Source organism: Rhineura floridana, chromosome 11 (assembly GCF_030035675.1).
Source record: "Rhineura floridana isolate rRhiFlo1 chromosome 11, rRhiFlo1.hap2, whole genome shotgun sequence".
NCBI classification, from domain to species: Eukaryota; Metazoa; Chordata; class Lepidosauria; order Squamata; family Rhineuridae; genus Rhineura; species Rhineura floridana.
Genome location: NC_084490.1, coordinates 19,433,670 through 19,450,535, shown reverse-complemented (window position 1 = coordinate 19,450,535; position 16,866 = coordinate 19,433,670). Strand labels below are relative to the sequence as shown.

The window sequence follows — 16,866 nt, the reverse complement described above, 5'->3', positions numbered from 1 at the left end:
CCAGAATCTCCTGATGACTGTTCCCAGTGGCTTCTTATAGATGTTAAATAGCATTGGGGATAAGATGGTACCCTGTGGCACCCCACAGCATAACTTTCAGGGGGCCAAAAGACAATCACCCAATGCCATTCTGTGGACCTGGTCCTATAGGTAGGACTGGAACTACTGCCCTCAATTCCCTTTCTATGGAGCCAGTGCAGGAGGAGACCATGGTCAAATATATCAAAAGCCACTGAGAGATCAAGAAGCAGGAGCAAGGTGACACTCCCCATCCCGCTCTATGTAAAAATTATCCAAGAAGACGTGGATATGCTGAGATTTGGCAACATAGCCACTCTCTGGTCTGTTGAGATACCAACATTGTAGGGCCCCGCTTTTTGGCGGCCTGCTTTTCGGCATTCTGCTAATACGGCGGCTTTCAATTAGAGTTAAGGCCCCACTCATACGGCGCTTGTTCCGCTTTTACGGCTTTTTTGGGCGTCGGGTGCCATTTTATTGACAGAGTTCCGCTTTTAGGCAGGTTTCGCTTTTAGGCGGAGGTCTGGAACGTAACCCACCATATGAGTGGGGCCCTACTGTATTTGTTTTGTAATGTATTCTTTGTTTTTTTCACAGTCGAGGCCCCCAGAGGCTCAGACCCCTGGGAATTTGCCCCCTGCCCCCTTCCTCAGCCCTGTCAGTATGAAAGGGACTTCTGTATCTTTAGCAATTGCATAATGGGTTATATCCACAATCTGCCTTCTGGGTTGCCACCACAGTTAGTGAATCTGGCCCTTCTATCCAGTTCTTCAAAGGCACGGGAAGCTTCTCAATCGCACAACCTGGGCCAGGCAACTCTAGCCGCAAGTGTTGTTGAGGGAACAACTGGCAGCCTCTGTCAGGCCTCAGCAAGGATCAGGCTCCAGGCAGACAGGATCTGCAAAGCCCCACCCCACGGAACTTGCTGGCTATTCCAGTAGGCCATAAGCAGAGGAAGGCCCCCAAATAGGCAGGGGTGGAAGTGCCGACGAGGAAACAAAGTCCACATGGGCTGTTCAAGATCTAAGACAGCAACAGAGAATCGGGAAGGCTGATGTGTAGTCAGAAGTTAGGCAGGGGTCAAGTGGCTTGTCAGGAAAAGGGAGCAGGAGCTGAGGAGGCACCCTCATACCACAGACACAGTCTGTGTGAGGTGCAAGCTCCAAGACCAGGCTTTATGGGGGTCTCCTGGACAGGAATTGCCTCTTGAGGTCAGCTGAGTGAGTGCTCAGACAAGCTGGAACTGCAGCCTGGAGGGCGCCCTTGAAGCCCAAGCTCTACCTGCCAAGTTTGCTATGGAAACAGAACTCTTGGTAGTACAGCAGGTAAAGTGCTGTTATAGCTGGAAGCTCTGCTTTAATATACCCTCCCTTCCCCTTGTGGTCCCAAAGTGGCAGGTCAGAAGATTGCTGCTGGTTAACTGAATAATAATACTTGCTATTTTTTAATAATTGAGTTATATTTTTAATGATTTCCCATATAAAAACACAGCTCTTTCATTTTTTATTCATTACATTTTTTATTTCAAATTTATTTCCCCCCATCTTTTTTAAAATCTTTTTTTTTATTACAAAAAAGAAAGAGAGAGAGGGAGACAGAAAGAATGAAAGGGGAGCTGGTCAATAAATACTTGGAAGATGCTCAAAATAAAATAACATTCATAAAATAATAATAATAATAATCACAACAATAATAATAATTAATTAAATGAACCAGTCTTGGAACGGATCATAAATAAAAAATAACTTACAAGGAAGAAACCTAACGGCTTTATAAATACCTTGGAGCAATAAGTATTCATGATAAATACCTGAAACAGGAGGGGAAGGAGAGTGAACTACAGCCAATAAAGGGTATTAAGTATAGGGTGAACTTCTCCATAAAAACAAGAAAGACAAAATTTCTCAGCCAGAGACTGATGTTATCTGTGGATTGTATGGAACAGTTTGGCCAAAATTCAGTTTAGGTAAATTCAGTGGGATACATATCCAAGCACTGCAGGTTAACATTTTTTGTTCTAAAACTCTTTTGAACATGATTTTTTTTTAATTAGTCCTTTTTGTATCCCACTGTGGCAACAGTGTAGACTAGACTGACAAAAATGATCCATCAGGGGGCGCTGCTGGTAAAGGAAAGTAGAATCTGCCTGGAACTTTTGAAGATTTGTTGTTTTTTCAGGAGCATGAAAATTATTTAAAAGTCTCAGCTTTCTGACTTCCCTTCCCAGTTAAATTCTTTTTGAACAAGCACAAGGCCTCTGTGTGTGTGTGTGTGTTTTGCACATCATTAAAACACAAGGAAAGACTCATTACCAACTCAAGTAACTACCCCATATGGCTATAAACACACTAGTCGCCAGATCAAGCGTTTCCGTGAGCCACACCTGGACAGGGAATGGGGCTGATCTGGCCATCAGATGCAAAATCTCTTTGAAGCTGAATTTAAAAAGAAACCCAACACATTCAAGCTGCTCCCACCAGGTTTTACAGTAATAAGGGGCAGGGTTTGAATAGCATCGTGTGCCCCCATTTGCAGAAGAGAGAGGTGGAAACGCACTGGAACCAGCAGAACAGTGAGTGTGTTTCTACCCTACAAGAACTCCTTTTTGAGAAAATATGCCTCAAACTCCTGAAAGCTCCCTTACAAGCTTTTCTGACTCTCTGAGTTTTGACTGATTATCCTAACTGATGAAATCTGCATAAATCTGTATATGAATAACACAATAGTTTTGAGGGGAAAATCAAACTTCCTTTGTTTTTAGACAATACAGGCATGATGTCACATCTTAGAAGAGGCATTCATCCCTGTGTGAGGAAGAACAGGGACTAATGCTTCTTCTAAGATGGTGTCTGCACCTTGCCATTTCTGTATGCTATTTTTAAAACAGTTAACATTTTTTAAAAGGCAACAACCACCACTCTGTGTTGCCCCATTAATTGGGAGAGTGGCTTTTTTAGTTGACCAACAGAGTATGCACACACACTGGCTCCAAATGAGGACATGCTGTATGAGGCATGCTGAAAACCATTCATTCTGGGTTAGAATTGTTGGCCACAGTTCTGGGTTGTAACTAGAGTTTCTGTGGAAGGCCAGGGACAAAAACTGGCAGGAGCTATTACTGAAATCAGGACTGCGACTTAGCCACCGATGAAAGGTCAAGCTTAAAGGAATCCTTTTTCCCCTCAGTCCGTATGCCACAGAATCTCCTAGCTTACTTCAGGCATGTTCTCAAACACACTCTCAATTCACTGGGTGCACTGCCCAGATCTATGAGGCACAGCTTCCCCTGCACAAACTCAGAGGGCACCCCAGATTGCACACATTGTGGGGAAAGATCAGGACTGGCAGACAAGATGTCTTCTGGGCAGGTTATCCAGCATGACTGATAGTTGTTACAGGGCAGGATTTCCACATACGAGTCTACACCAACAAGGGGTCTCCTATACTTGACACAGATCAATGTGTATCATACAGATTATAGTGTTTCATTAACAGGAAGCAGGAGAGGGCAAAAATGTCCTTGGAGGAAGGAGAGGCTCCCTCTCCCTAACCATTTTCCCAAGCATGTAGGGAGAATGAGGAGATAAGATGGGTTGTTCTGAGGGCAAAAGAAGTCACCTTTTGTTCCATGATGTCCCCTCAGAGTAGGAAGGCAGTGTGAGTGGGCCAAAGGCCTTAGCCCCACCCCGAAGCACCCCCTAGAAGAGGAATCCAGTGGTGCCCCATCTCATAGACTTTCTTTCCTTCCTCGCATCCTCCTCCACTGGTATTGCTAAAGCAGCATCTAAGAGTTCCAGGTCCGTGAGAATGCCTTCCAAAATACCCATGGCGGTCCGTTCTTTTGCTGTTCACAGCTTGTTCCGGATCAGAACCAGCACGCGGGCTGCCCAGTCCAGATAAAGGTGAAATGAGTGGACGATGGCATGTCCTGCCTGAACCACGGACCAGTGGGTGCCGTGGGCTGGGAGGGTTGGCAGAGGGTCGTTGGGCCGCGAGAGGCTGAGCTTGGTCATCTGGGGAGAAAGAGGCATGGATGAGCTTGACATTCTGGAGCAAGAATAGTTGTTCCACTTTGGCCCAGCATCCCCAGTCACATGAATCCCTCCTTATTTTTGATTATAGAATCACAGGGCACTTCCAGACGACCTTGTTTATTCAGAGTTCATCCTGATTTGTTTGCAGGGAGTTTAGATGATGCCTGCTATTTAAATGAGCATTTGTTCTGATTTGTTTGTGGGGAGGCTAGATGACACTGCGTCAAGCAAGTATTATCCCACACTTCCCATTACTTTCCTTATTGTTAAAAGTCCTATATTTTGGGGAAGCAGGTTTGTTGCTCCAAATGTGCAACCTGGATTTGTTGGTTTGTGATTGAATCTACCTGAAAATAACGACAGTCTGGAAGCACCCACAGAGTTGAAAGGGGCCTTGCAAGCCATCTAGTCCATCCCACATAATCTATACCAGTGGCTCCCAACCTTTATGAGTACAGGACCCGCTTTGTAAGCTCTAAAAATTTTGCAACCCCCATATGCTAATTCTTGCAATTTTAGTCTCTGTTAATTGAAAAAAGGACGTAATGAAGCATTAAATAATGTAACTAATTCATCACAAACACAAATATGATGATGATATTTATTACCTGCCCTTCAGCAAAAAGTCCCAGGGCAGGTTACAGAAACAGAAACTTTTAACAAATTCTGAAGGAAATGAAAGGAAGGAGATAAAAGTAAACTACCCAGGGTTGTAAACAGACCCTAGTTGATGCCAGGGCATATGGACTCTGGTTTTAAGTGTTCCACCTGTATACAACAATGCCTCCTCTTCAGCACTCCATAAGACAGTAGTAATAATAATAATAATAATAATAATAATAATAATAATAATAATAAATGTCTAACAGAATGTCAACACGTGAAGCTTTCCCCATAATTGTATTTCCATCCTAGAAAAGACTTAATTTAATTTATGTTTAATTTCTGCCTGCCACAGAGGTATTAAAGGCACAAGAGCCCTGTTGTCCCCAATGCCAACCTTAAACCATGCCAAGAACTTGTTAAGAGTAAAAACAAGAAAATATGGGCAATTTAATGTATTGATAAACAGCAACAAAAATACACTGAGCATGCTTAATCTCACATTATAAAACTTACTTTACCCATCATTTTTTTGCTCACTTACTGCCTTGAGTCATCCACTAACTCTCAGCCTAACCTACCTCATATGGCTGTTGGTCCACCGAATTCTATTGGACTTACTTCTGAGTAGACTTGGTTAGGATTGCAGCCTATGTCCTTGTATTATAGACATAAAGTTTTACATCCTTCAACCAGAATGACAGATCTTTGTACTAAAAAGCTTCATGACACCCCCCTCTCCAAAGTGGTACAGCTTCAAAGCTTCAACAGAATCTTAGTCTGGTCTGATTACTACAATTTGATTTACCTTAGTGTAAGCTCTATTAATTATGAAGAAACTTACTTCTGAGTAGACATGTATACATTGTACTATAATTTAACTACACGGTGAATTTTGAATGAGTGTCCAGGTGTGGGGGGATGCTCTGGGATTCCATTGTGTTACTTTTTAGGCAGATGCCCCCCCTCCCGGGTTCCTCTGTCTCTACAACCAGAGCCAATCAGCTTGATCAATCTCCCTCACTGCCACTGACAAAACAGAGGAGCGGGAGAAGCACTGGAGCTTAAATAAGCTCAGTTGGCCCTTCCTCATGATGCACTCGCTCTATTGCTGTGCTGCTCAACTCTCTGTGTGGTGGGAACTGACTGTGCCGGCTGGAAAGAAGGGGGGGGCAGATGCACGTACATGCAGTGCAGGCTCACATGTTGGTGGTGCACAGACCAACCACTAATTAATTTTTTTAATTAATAAATAATTCTACTCTTGGCTCTTGGCAACCCCCCTGGGATGACTTCGTGATCCCCAGGAGGTCCCAATTCCCAGGTTGGGAACCACTGATCTGTACCATCCAGTCCTTGCTGTTTCCTCCTTACCAGGTGCTCCAGTCTTTTGAGAAGGCGCTCGAGCCGGCTGTGTACTGTGCTGATGTCATGCTCCATGGGCCGCAGCAATGATGCTGCCTTCCGCAGCCACTCAAAGTGGCGCTGATAACACTGCAAGTCAGAACTGAGCCGGGCCAGACCCACAGAGACCTGCAGGAGAGGAAAATGATAAGAGAGAGATTATATGGGAAAGAACTGGAAGCAGGCTGCAGAGGCTGGCCAGCTGATGTCTCTTAGAGAGCTGCTGCCAGTGGAGATAATATTGAGCTAGATGGACTGATGGTATGAGGCAGCTTTCTACACAGAAAACCTGGGTGCACTGTGTGGGACAGGGAGCCATTTTGAACTAAGTGGAGCCACTGAGGAGAATGAAGAGGCAGCTCATTTAAACAGGAGTCACAAAAGAGAAGCTGAAGACACCATATGGAAAATGGGGCTGTGTACACACCACACATTAAAGCACACGGCTTCCCCCAAAGAATCCTGGGAGCTGTAGTTTACTTCTCTCATAACCTCTAGGCACCCTTATTAAACTACAGTTTCTTTGAGGTGAGTCATGTGCTTTAAATGTGGACGTCACCTCAGGCTGCCAGTGTGAGGAAACTGGAGCCACAAAACAGCAGAAACTCAGAACCACCAACAGGAGGGACAACTGGAGCTACTGTAAGGGAGCAGCTCTGAGAAGCCAGCATTTCCTAAAGTGACCATTATGAGAGATTTTGCTTATGGTAGAAAGCTGTGGTAGAAAGGATTTCCAGAGGAGGAGGAGAAAGCGGAGGCCTCTTTTACCTGGATGTTGGCAAGTTCTACAGCATTCATGGACAACACAGGCAGCGTTTCCAGCTTGTGTTCGCCTTCTGCTGGATAGCGGTTTTTCTGTATAGGGAAGAGAAACATGGAATCAGGCGATGATGACAATGATAGTGGAACTGAACAAGAAGTTTAACCAATAAATAATAAACTGAGGGAAGGGGGAGCATATCCTCCTCCATTTATTATTTTTTCTAAGAAAATGTTTTGAGAAATTATTTGGAATGTAAATGTGTGTTTTTGGTGTGTTTTAAAGGAGGAAAGTCTAAAATCTAGCCAGCTCCAGCCATCACAAAATTTACCTCAGTGCATATCTCATTTGGGCCTGAAAGCAAAAGGTCAATGCGCTGCCACTTCATCTATAAGTCACGCAAAGCTCACATCTTTGGTAGGCCACAGCTCAGTGGCAGAGCCTCTGCTTTCCATGCAAAAGGTCTTGGGTTGAATCCCCGGCATTTCCAGTTCACAGGAACTCTGGTAGCAGATTTTTGGTGAGCATATTCTAGTCAGAGTAGACAATATATGGACTTGTTCTAGAGCAGCTTCAAGGAGGCTGCTAGACTTACAAAATGGTTGAAGAGGTGCTTGGTGTCACTCAGCAGGTTTCTCGCCATGTGGACGATGGAATCAAACTCAGTTCGGGGGTCTGTAGGCTTTAGACGGGGGCCAGGGGCAGCCCAGAGTCCCTCGCATAGACTCAGTAGCACTACTAAGACCTGACACAAACAGTCTGCAGAGAGAGAGAGAGAGAGAGAGAGACTGTGGTTAAGAAGGAGGCTATAGGCCTGGCCTGTCAACTTGGGGGAGGGGGCTAGATGGAACACCCTGCAAGTAGAAACTGGTCCAGCAGTAAACAGGCTGGAAACAGCCTTTCTTCTGATGTGCTATTATTATTAATTATAATTATTAGTCGCATTTTTGCACCAAGATTTCCCAAAGCGACTTACAAAATAAAGACAGGAGTAATAAAGACATTAAAACCAGGTATAAAAACAGCAACACACTGTTTTGTATGTGCATTTACTTATATTTTTAAAAAATGTGGGGAAGTATCCCCCATGGCAGTCTGAAGTGGTACAGTCCATTCTACCACATCAGGACTCTACCACCTCATTGTGCTGCATGTGGAGTCATGTTAGCTAGCTTAATTAATGTGGGAGATTAAGAGTGAAAATGTCTGGGATCTATGGGTGAAGAGAGGTCTGGTGGTTTGGGGAGGGGGTGTCTGGCTGGAGGCTCTTGGGTGAGGTCCCCTCAGGCCTTGACTCTGTCAGTACACCCGTCTCTCAGCTTTTCCTTATAGGCCACTTTCAATTCCAGAGGCTACGGGTTCAAATTTTGTCCCATCTTGCCTGCATCCAGCCTAGGCCTCTTGCCCCCTTCCCTATAGCATTCATGGAACAGATGGACTGACTTTCTAGCTGTGGGATAAAATGTATTTTCGTATACATTCTGCAATCCCACCACCCACTCCTTCTTCACTTTTTTTCACTGGGTGAGAGAGGAAGCATCAAGAAATATGTGCTGGTTAATACTTGAATAATATTTTCTTGCAATAGTTTCTTTTAAACTGCTTTGTCTCGAGGGCTTTGGGTGGTCTGATCTCTGTGGCTAACAGCACAGAATGTCCGTGGTTCAAAAACCTTCATGTTCTCAGTTCTGTTCATTCATCCTCAGAACATGCCCTGTTCTGTCATAGTATTGTATTAGTCCCATTTTACAGATGGGAGGGGACTAAAGGTGCTTCTAAGGGACTTGTAAATGGGTCATAGAGATATCAAATGGGTCTTTGGATTTTCCTTATTGGGTTTTCCCCAGGATAGGTAAATCTGGATTAAATTGGGGGGGGGATGGTGCATTTATGAGAACAATGTTGTGGACCTGCTGCAAAATACCTACATGCATGAGGACATGTAGCACCAAATCCACAACAAACACCGGTCTGGAAGTACCCCAAGGATGGGAGATTGTGACTGGCCCAAGACCACACATTGAGCTGGGGGGAGCTCTTCAATAACCCCGGGTCTTCTAGATCAGAGCCCAAGTCTAGCTGCTTTCACACATGCTCACAAAACCTCCTCTGAGCAGAAATAGTGTAGTGTTACAGCAGGGTTGGGGAACCTGTGGCCTTCTAGATGTTGCTGGACTGCATCTCCCATCACCCCGACTACTGGCCATGCTGGCAGGGACTGATGGGAACTGGAGTCTAGCAACATCTGGAAGGCCATAGTGTTAGACATTCCAGTGTTAACCCCCTCACACAGCTATAATTCCCAGCATCCTTAACAAACTACAGTTCCCACGATTCTTTGGGGGGGAAGCCATGTGTTTTAAATGTTACAATGTCTGAGGCAGTCACATCCACATCATAAAGCACTTGGCTTCCCCCAAAGAATCCTGGGAACTGTAGTTTCCCCCTCCCAGAACTACAATTCCCAGCATCTTTAATAAACGATAGGTCCCAGGATTCTTTGGGGGAAGCCATGCCCTTTAAATGTATGTTATGAATGTGAATTTCTAAACAGCACAGCTCCCTTGCATAGTGGTAGAAAAAAAACCCCAACATAATAATATACTAACACCACCTCTCCCAACCTGGTGCCCTTCAGTTGTTTTGGATTGCAACTCCCATCAGCCCCAGTCAGCAGGGAGGTCATCAAGCTGGGGAAGGCTGTGTTAAATGGAAGAATTTTTTGCCCTTCAATGGCACCCCAAAAATCTGCTGAATGAGGCAGGCCCCACTAACCCTGCTTGTGGCAGGGCTGACTGTACTTGAGCACATGTGTGAATGCTGTTTGACCACAACAGAAAACCAAAGTTTTAAAAATGAAACATGCACCTCCTTAGCGAATGTAGGTTTTTATGCCTGCAGGGTGGGCATGGGAGGAGGAGGAGGTGGAGGTGGGGGGAGGAGGTGGAGGTGGGGGGAGGAGAGGGAACGACACTGCACCTTTTCAAGTGCCATGGTGTGTGTGAAAATGCCTTGGCTTGGATGTAGAGGGAATTTTGAGGGGAGTAAGGAATGGCCCAAAGGTGCCCCTGTAAGGCCTCTGGCAGGAGTTCTAAGCATACAGCTGCTTGGCAGGCGGGAGGGGTTGGTTGGGTTAGGGAATTCCTGCTCTGCGACAGAGTCATCCCGGCGCCTTTGCCGTGAGGTAAGGAAAAAAGAAGCTGTCCGGTATTCGGAAATAGTGATGTTGTTGCAGGAGGGAGGGGTAAAGGAGGGGGTGAGTCAAGGTGTTTTCATGGAAAAGCCATCCTGTGTTGTCTTAAAGAGCAAACTGTATATTTTCCCTTTGCCAAGAGCTGGAGAATCAAGTCTGGATTTCAAAGGCTGTTTTTTTTCCTCTCTTTTCCTTCTCTTCCCACTCCTAGAACCGAAACTGTTCACCAGTTCGCCAGTGCAACCAAGTAGGCCGATTCGTTAGCCGTGTGGATGGAAAACCATGGCTCCTTCACTGAATATTCACTGAAGCTGATTCTTATGCAACTTTTTTTTTTTTACTGGACCTCTGCTACTGTGCATTTAACAGCAGCTAGATCTGCAGGGCAGCACCTATCTCCATGCTGTGAAAGCCTTCGCCTGCTGATTCCCGCATATCAGGCTGATGCTAACAGAATAGGACCAGGCCAGATAGGCCTTTTCTGGTCAGTTGGCAAGCCTAGTTTGGTAACATTATTCAGAACAACATTTGAATGCTGCTTCATTCTGGCATGTTTGTGCCTATTTTCACACCTGAAGCTTAAAACTGTCTTGTTGCTCTCTGTTTCCAATGCTGAATATTTAATACATAAGAACATATGGAAAACCCTGCTGGATCCGGCCCATCAAGTCCAGCGCCCTGTTTTCATAGTGGCCAACGAGATGCCTATGGCAAACAGGACATGAGTGCAACAGCCACTCTCCCCACTTGTGATTCCCATCAACCGGTATTCAGAGGGATCCGACCAAGGAGGTAGAACATAGCCATGATGGCTACTAGCCATTGATACAGAACCAATATGGGAGAACGAACATATTATGGATGCTTATTTGGGTGTAAGTTCTATTAAACACAGTGGGATTTGCTTGGGAGTAAATGTGCACAGCCTGGTTCCACAGGATCCCTTTGCAAAGAATGAATGACTGGAGTTGTTCTGCAAAGCTCTGGTATTTACACTTGGTTAAGCGTGGTGTAGTGGTTAATAAGGTGTTGGACTACGACCTGGGAGACAAGGGTTCGAATCCCCACACAGCCATGAAGCTCACTGGGTGATCTTGGGCCAGTCACTGCCTCTCAGCCTCACGAAAACCCTATTCATAGGTTCTCTATAAGTCGGAATCGACTTGAAGGCAATACATTTACATTTTTAATTCAACCCTTCAGTAATATGAAAACCAGCCTCCCCTCATTTTAACATACAGGAATACCCAGCTATACGGACCTTCACTTTACGGACGCTTGGGAGTACGGACACATTTACAGTAGCACCATTCCCGTTTACGTACGCTCGCTTCGCAAGAACGGACACTTAACGGCATGACGCCACCGCCCAATCAGTTTCCAACGACAAACTTTTTCTTAAAATAAGGCCTACTGTGTTTATTTTAGTTATAAATGCGTTATTTACATCAGTTATGCCCGTATATAACGACTGCAGTGCAGTATATGCATCGATAAGTGGAAAAAGGTAGTGCTTCACTTTAAGTACATTTTTGGTTTATGTACTCGCTCTGGACCCATTGCGTAAGTTAATGCGGGGTATTCCTGTATACTGGCAAGAATCCCACCATATAACTTTTCCCATCGTGTTTGATTGGAGAGGTTATACCTGGCAGAATTCCCCCTTCCATTGACACGGGTGGAGAACCTCAGGCCGGGGGTGTGTGCGTCTCTCTGGCCCTTGAGCTTCCCCCCTAGCCACATGCCTCCCTAGTCCTGCTCTGCCCCCTCCTTGAATGTTTTTGCCTGGCTGGGAGGTACCCTGGAGCTCTGAGAATGCCTGTTCCTTGCTGGGATGGAGGGTAGAGAGAGGCGTGTGGAGAAACTAGCCTACTGTCCAAAGGTAAAATTGACATTCATTGCTCTGCCCACTTTTGCCTCTGGTCCCTGCCCACCATTGTCTTGGGTCCCCTGGAAGGTTTCCCGGAAGGGAATGTGGCCCTGGGACAGAGCTTGGAAAAGTTACTTTTTTGAACTACCACTCTCATCAGCCCAATCCAGTGGCCATGCTGGCTGGGGCTGATGGGAGTTGTAGTTCAAAAAAGTAACTTTTCCAAGTTCTGCCCTGGGACTGATAAAAGTTCCCCCACCCCTGTGTTAACTTTTAAAGTGACTTTCCAGGGTCTGGAGCTGGCACTCTTACAAAATGAGCATGGCTGGCAGAACTGCCAACTACAAGACAGAGCAGGAAAGAATTTAACTGGTGAGGCTCTTCCGAACATGCAGATACTGTGATGGAAAAAAATTCGCCTCCTGAATGTTGGTTGACTATGCCAGCCTGTAAAGCCCAAGAGTGCTGCCAGAGGAGTTGGCAATCTCATGCCGGTGTGCATGCACATGCCTTTTCTATCACCACTGAGGAAGAGGAGGCAAACTCCCACCCAGCTGGCACTTGGGAAGGCTTTTGACTTGGAGGGTGTGGTGCCAGGCAGGTTTAAATCACCTTTCCTGTTATAAATAAAACACCGCTGCTGCTTGTCTTGCATATCCTCTCAGTCTTCCAGCCAGCCAGCCAGCCAGCCTACCTGCCTGCCTGCCTGCCCTTTACCAGATCTACAGATGTAGCTCAGTGGCTGAGAACAAGTTCTGCATGCAGAAGGTCCCAGGCTTGATCCTCCTGGGGCATCTCCACTTAAAAAGCTCACAAGTAGTTGGGCCGAGGGGAAGGCTTTTCTCCACTAGAGATCTTGTCATCCAGAATTAGACAGTAAACACTGGAAGTGGCTGTATGCCAAATCAGACTTTTGTCCCTCTAGGCCAGTATTGTCTACTCTGACTGGTAGCTAACAGCTCTCCAGAGTCTCCGGGAAAGAAAGGCCTTCCATATTACTTGCAACCTGCTCCTTTTTGTTAATGGGAGATGCCTGGGATTGAACCCGGGACCTTCTGCATGCAAAACATGTGCTCTGTCACTGAGCTATGTGGTTCTTCTTGGGGGCTGGGCTAAATGGATTGTTGGTCTGATTCTGTACAGGGCAGGTGTGCATGTTCCTGCTAAGGCTTACTTCCTTGGCCTCAATATAAGGCCAATGCTGGTAGACTTTGCAGCCACAATGAAATATAGGAGGAAAGAAACAAGAGGCAAAACGGGATCCATAGAAGGTGAAAGGAAAGCAAAGGGATGTATCCAATGCCAGTCCTACTCAGAGTAGACCCACTGAAATTAATGAATCTAAGCAGTGGATACAACCTAAAGTAGTTACCATTGGGCGTTGTTATCCCAGGAGGAGACTCCCATGCACTTACACCGCGAGGCTGGTTCACACAATCAGGTTCCAGAGATACTGAATGCGCATGTGGATCCATATGCACATGCTGCCTCCATCCATCCCATGGGGAGGAATCTTGAGGCTAGCAGGACCTTGGACTAAGTCAACAAGGCAGTTCCTCTCTCCTTATGTCCCTGTGTTTCCTTACGTAGGGGTATTTATTTACACTATGTGATGTCATTGTTTTTCTTTGTATTTTACAGCTTTGCTAGCCATTTGATCTGAGAGGAATTGGACTATCTGGCTTTATTGTACAGTAGGGCCCCGCTTTACAGTGCTTCGCTTTACAGTGCTTCGCTAATACAGCGGTCTCAATTAGACGCAATTAGACTAAAGCCCCACTCATATGGCGCTTGTTCCGCTTTTACGGTGGTTTGGGAGCATCATGCGCCATTCTATTCAATGGGTTCCGCTTTACAGCGGTTTTCACTTGACAGTGGGGGTCCAGAACGTAACCCACCGTATGAGTGGGGCCCTACTGTAATCTGCCTTGTTTCTATGGTGATGAAAGGTGAGATTAAAAAGAACTTGAAAACAAATAGATACCCAAGAAAAAATAGGTAATTGGGTAAATTCGCCCAAGGACCTGGTCAGTTTTGTGTTTACTCTGCAAATTTAGAAGCGAGCAGCTGGAGATGACTTTGGTTCTTCCACTCACAACCTCTTAAAGCACTGAGACTGGGACTCTGCTAAACTCCACCATTAAAGCCCCTAAGCCCTGAACCCCCTCCAGTTTCTCTTGTGAATGAGTGAAGCCAAAAGATCAATGAAGGTGACACACAGCATTAAATCCATTGGGTGCTAAATTACTGGGCCCGCAATGGAAACTCATGCATAAATAGTGTTGCAGATGTGTCTGATTATCAACAGGGAGGGCTCACAAGAAGGGGGGCTCAGGAAAATGATTGGATAGACAAAAAAAAGAAATAAAATTATGGAGTAGGTTGAGTCTGACAGAAGACTGGATAGATAAGTTGGAAAGACAATGCGCATGGGCGCAGAGGATAGACGGATGCTAATGCAGGGAGTGTAAATGGCCGAGCAGGCTGTACATGAGGTGAGATGGATTGATGGACAGACTGACAGATAATGCTGCTCTGCATGGCACATGGTGGCAAATGCAGATTTCCCACTATAACTATTTGCGGTTTACAGCCATAGCTAATCATAGCTCCTCGGAGCAGTATACTCATCAACATGGTTGAAAAGATGTTCCTGTTGTCTGCAGTGTTACATTTATAGGTGGGCACCTAAAACATTCTACTCGCTCAGGTTGGAAATGTAACATTGGTGGCTCTTGAACAGGAACGCAGATGAAGGAAAGGAGAGGTAATAGGTCATTTCTATGCCGCCTTTTGGTTAAAAAGCCCCCAATGCTTATCTACTTGGGAGCTTCTCCCACTTCCATTAGTGGTGATTTAGCCCCAGTCTGGAAGTTCTGTTGCTGTTACCATCTGCCACAAAGATGGGCATGAACCAGGCATGGTCTGAAGCCCCACAGGCACATGTGGACAGGAGTGGAAGGATGTGTGGCACGAATGTGTCAGATCACGAAGAAAATTAAGATATCTATGGACAGCCATGTATAAGGGGAAATGGGTGAAGAGGTATATTGACAGGACAGAAAGGTGAAATACAGAGAGATTAACAGCACTGTGCATGCATATAACGATGAAAGCAAGCAGCAAGCGAGCAAGCAAGCAAGTTTTAAAACTGATATTAAGAATAGGTGGGTGGATCCATATGGATGGGTATGGTGCAGAGACGAAACCAACATTTTGCTGGACATTTTGCCCTCAAATTCTTCCCAGCCAGAGCAGACAAGGATTAAGCTGCAAGAGACAGAAGAAGCCGGCATTGCATGGCACACCATGTAGTCCCCAGGTGGTGGTTGGTTTCACAGCTCTGGGATTTATGGCCCTGTCTTGACAGGATGAAGTCTTGTAAAGTGGCCCAAAGAAGGAGCAAGGGAAGGCACAAGATGTGCAGCAAGTTGGGAGAGCTACAGTGGCCGCTGCAGCAGGCAACCCTACACAGATAACGTCCCATACACACAACCATGTGTGCACTTACTCACACCTCGCCTCTAGTGACACTCACACAAGATATACAGCTACAGCTACACAAATGGGGTATATGTCCAAGCACACATACGTGTACAGTCAAGCAGGCAAACCCATTTGCCAAAACTACACACTCTGGCTGCATTACACACCATACATTTAAAGCACATTATTTCCCCCAAAGGATCCTGGGAACTGAAGTTTGTTAAGGGTGCTGGGAAATGTAGCTCTCATTAAAATCCAGCCCATACTTTTTTAAAAAAAATTGAATCTGGATTTCCCCATACTGCAAAAAATCTGATAAGAAAAAAACCCAACCCATCTGCTCCCATGGAAGCTCATTAGCACATTTTGGAGGATGGGTGGTTTCTCATGAATGTGGCAATACTTTGGTGGGTGGGACTCTAATGCCACACCCATATTTCCATTTGCTCCTCACCTAAGTACAGCCTAGTTATTTTGTTTCTGATCTGATACGAGAGTACCTATTTGCACAAACTGCCACATTCTAAATTTTAAGAATGGTGGCTACATACACACCATACATTTAAAGCACATGATCCCCCCCCAAAAAAAATCCTGGGAACGGTAGTTTACCCATCATAAAACTACAATTGCCAGGCAACCTTAAACTACAATTCCCAGGATTCACTGGGGAAATAATGTGCTTTAAAGGTATGTTGTGCATGCAACCTAGTTAGGATGAGCTATTATCTCCAGATCTCCACACAGTACATTTGGGGATTACCTCGGAGACTGAAAGTGCAGTACATACATTGCTGATTTTTTTAAAAAGTTTTAATACAGAGGTCTTGTGCAAAACTTCTTCATCGCTGTTGTGCAAGCCTTAGCCAGGTAAATATCACTCTTACACAAGATCTGAGCATTAAAAAATAAAAAACCAAATGGAAATAGATACTGATATTGTGTCTCCCTCCCTCCTCGCAACTCCCCGACCCCAGCCTCTAGTTTGCCCATTGGGAAACATTTTAACAAGGGTAGTAACACTTCTGCACTTCCTAGGAAAAAATTGTTGTAAAAATGTGCACAGGAAGAGAAATGCCTGTGTGCATGCCTAGAACAGAAGAATGGAGGGCAGGGAAGGGACAGAAGGAAGGGATCAAAGTAAAACAAAACAAAAACTTCCAGATATAGTCCATGAAGATCCACCCACTAGTATGGATGGCAAACTATAGAATGGCAATTAATATCCATGACTGACAAAACAGGAACGTGTGGAAGTTCACGGGCCAAGCATGCACACAGAAAAATCGGATCTGAACAACCTGTTTGTGATCTAACACCCCCACCTGGAGCACCCATAGAGAGGCACAGGAAAACATGCCCCTAAACACACACACAGTTACACAACAACAGTCTCTATCAAGCAAGTGATCCAGCATCTCAAGCCCCTCATTCTCCCCCATGCAGGAGGCGGCTGGATGTAATGTAATGCAATTCAGGTCAACTCGAAAGGCACTTC

The 16,866-nt window shown here is 45.4% G+C and overlaps 1 protein-coding gene across 1 annotated transcript; it reads right to left on the bottom strand.

The window, feature by feature from the left end:
* Positions 1 to 3,824: 3,824 nt before the first annotated feature.
* On the bottom strand, positions 3,825 to 10,447 carry IL11 (interleukin 11). Its single transcript, XM_061591608.1, has 5 exons — positions 10,405 to 10,447; positions 7,415 to 7,578; positions 6,828 to 6,914; positions 6,030 to 6,188; positions 3,825 to 4,031 (listed from the first exon to the last, which is right to left on the bottom strand). The coding sequence occupies exons 1-5, from the start codon at positions 10,445 to 10,447 to the stop codon at positions 3,867 to 3,869; spliced, it is 618 nt and encodes a 205-aa protein (XP_061447592.1). The 3' UTR covers positions 3,825 to 3,866.
* Between the last annotated feature and the right edge of the window lie 6,419 nt (positions 10,448 to 16,866).

Excerpts from the sequence above, each read along its gene's own strand:
- IL11 (XM_061591608.1), bottom strand. The coding sequence starts at position 10,447 with ATGCGGGAATCAGCAGGCGAAGGCTTTCACAGCATGGAGATAG. Across the intron at positions 6,189-6,827 it reads TAGAACTTGCCAACATCCAG|GTCTCTGTGGGTCTGGCCCG; the intron begins GTAAAAGAGGCC and ends CCTCTCCTGCAG. Across the intron at positions 4,032-6,029 it reads TCAAAAGACTGGAGCACCTG|ATGACCAAGCTCAGCCTCTC; the intron begins GTAAGGAGGAAA and ends CTTTCTCCCCAG.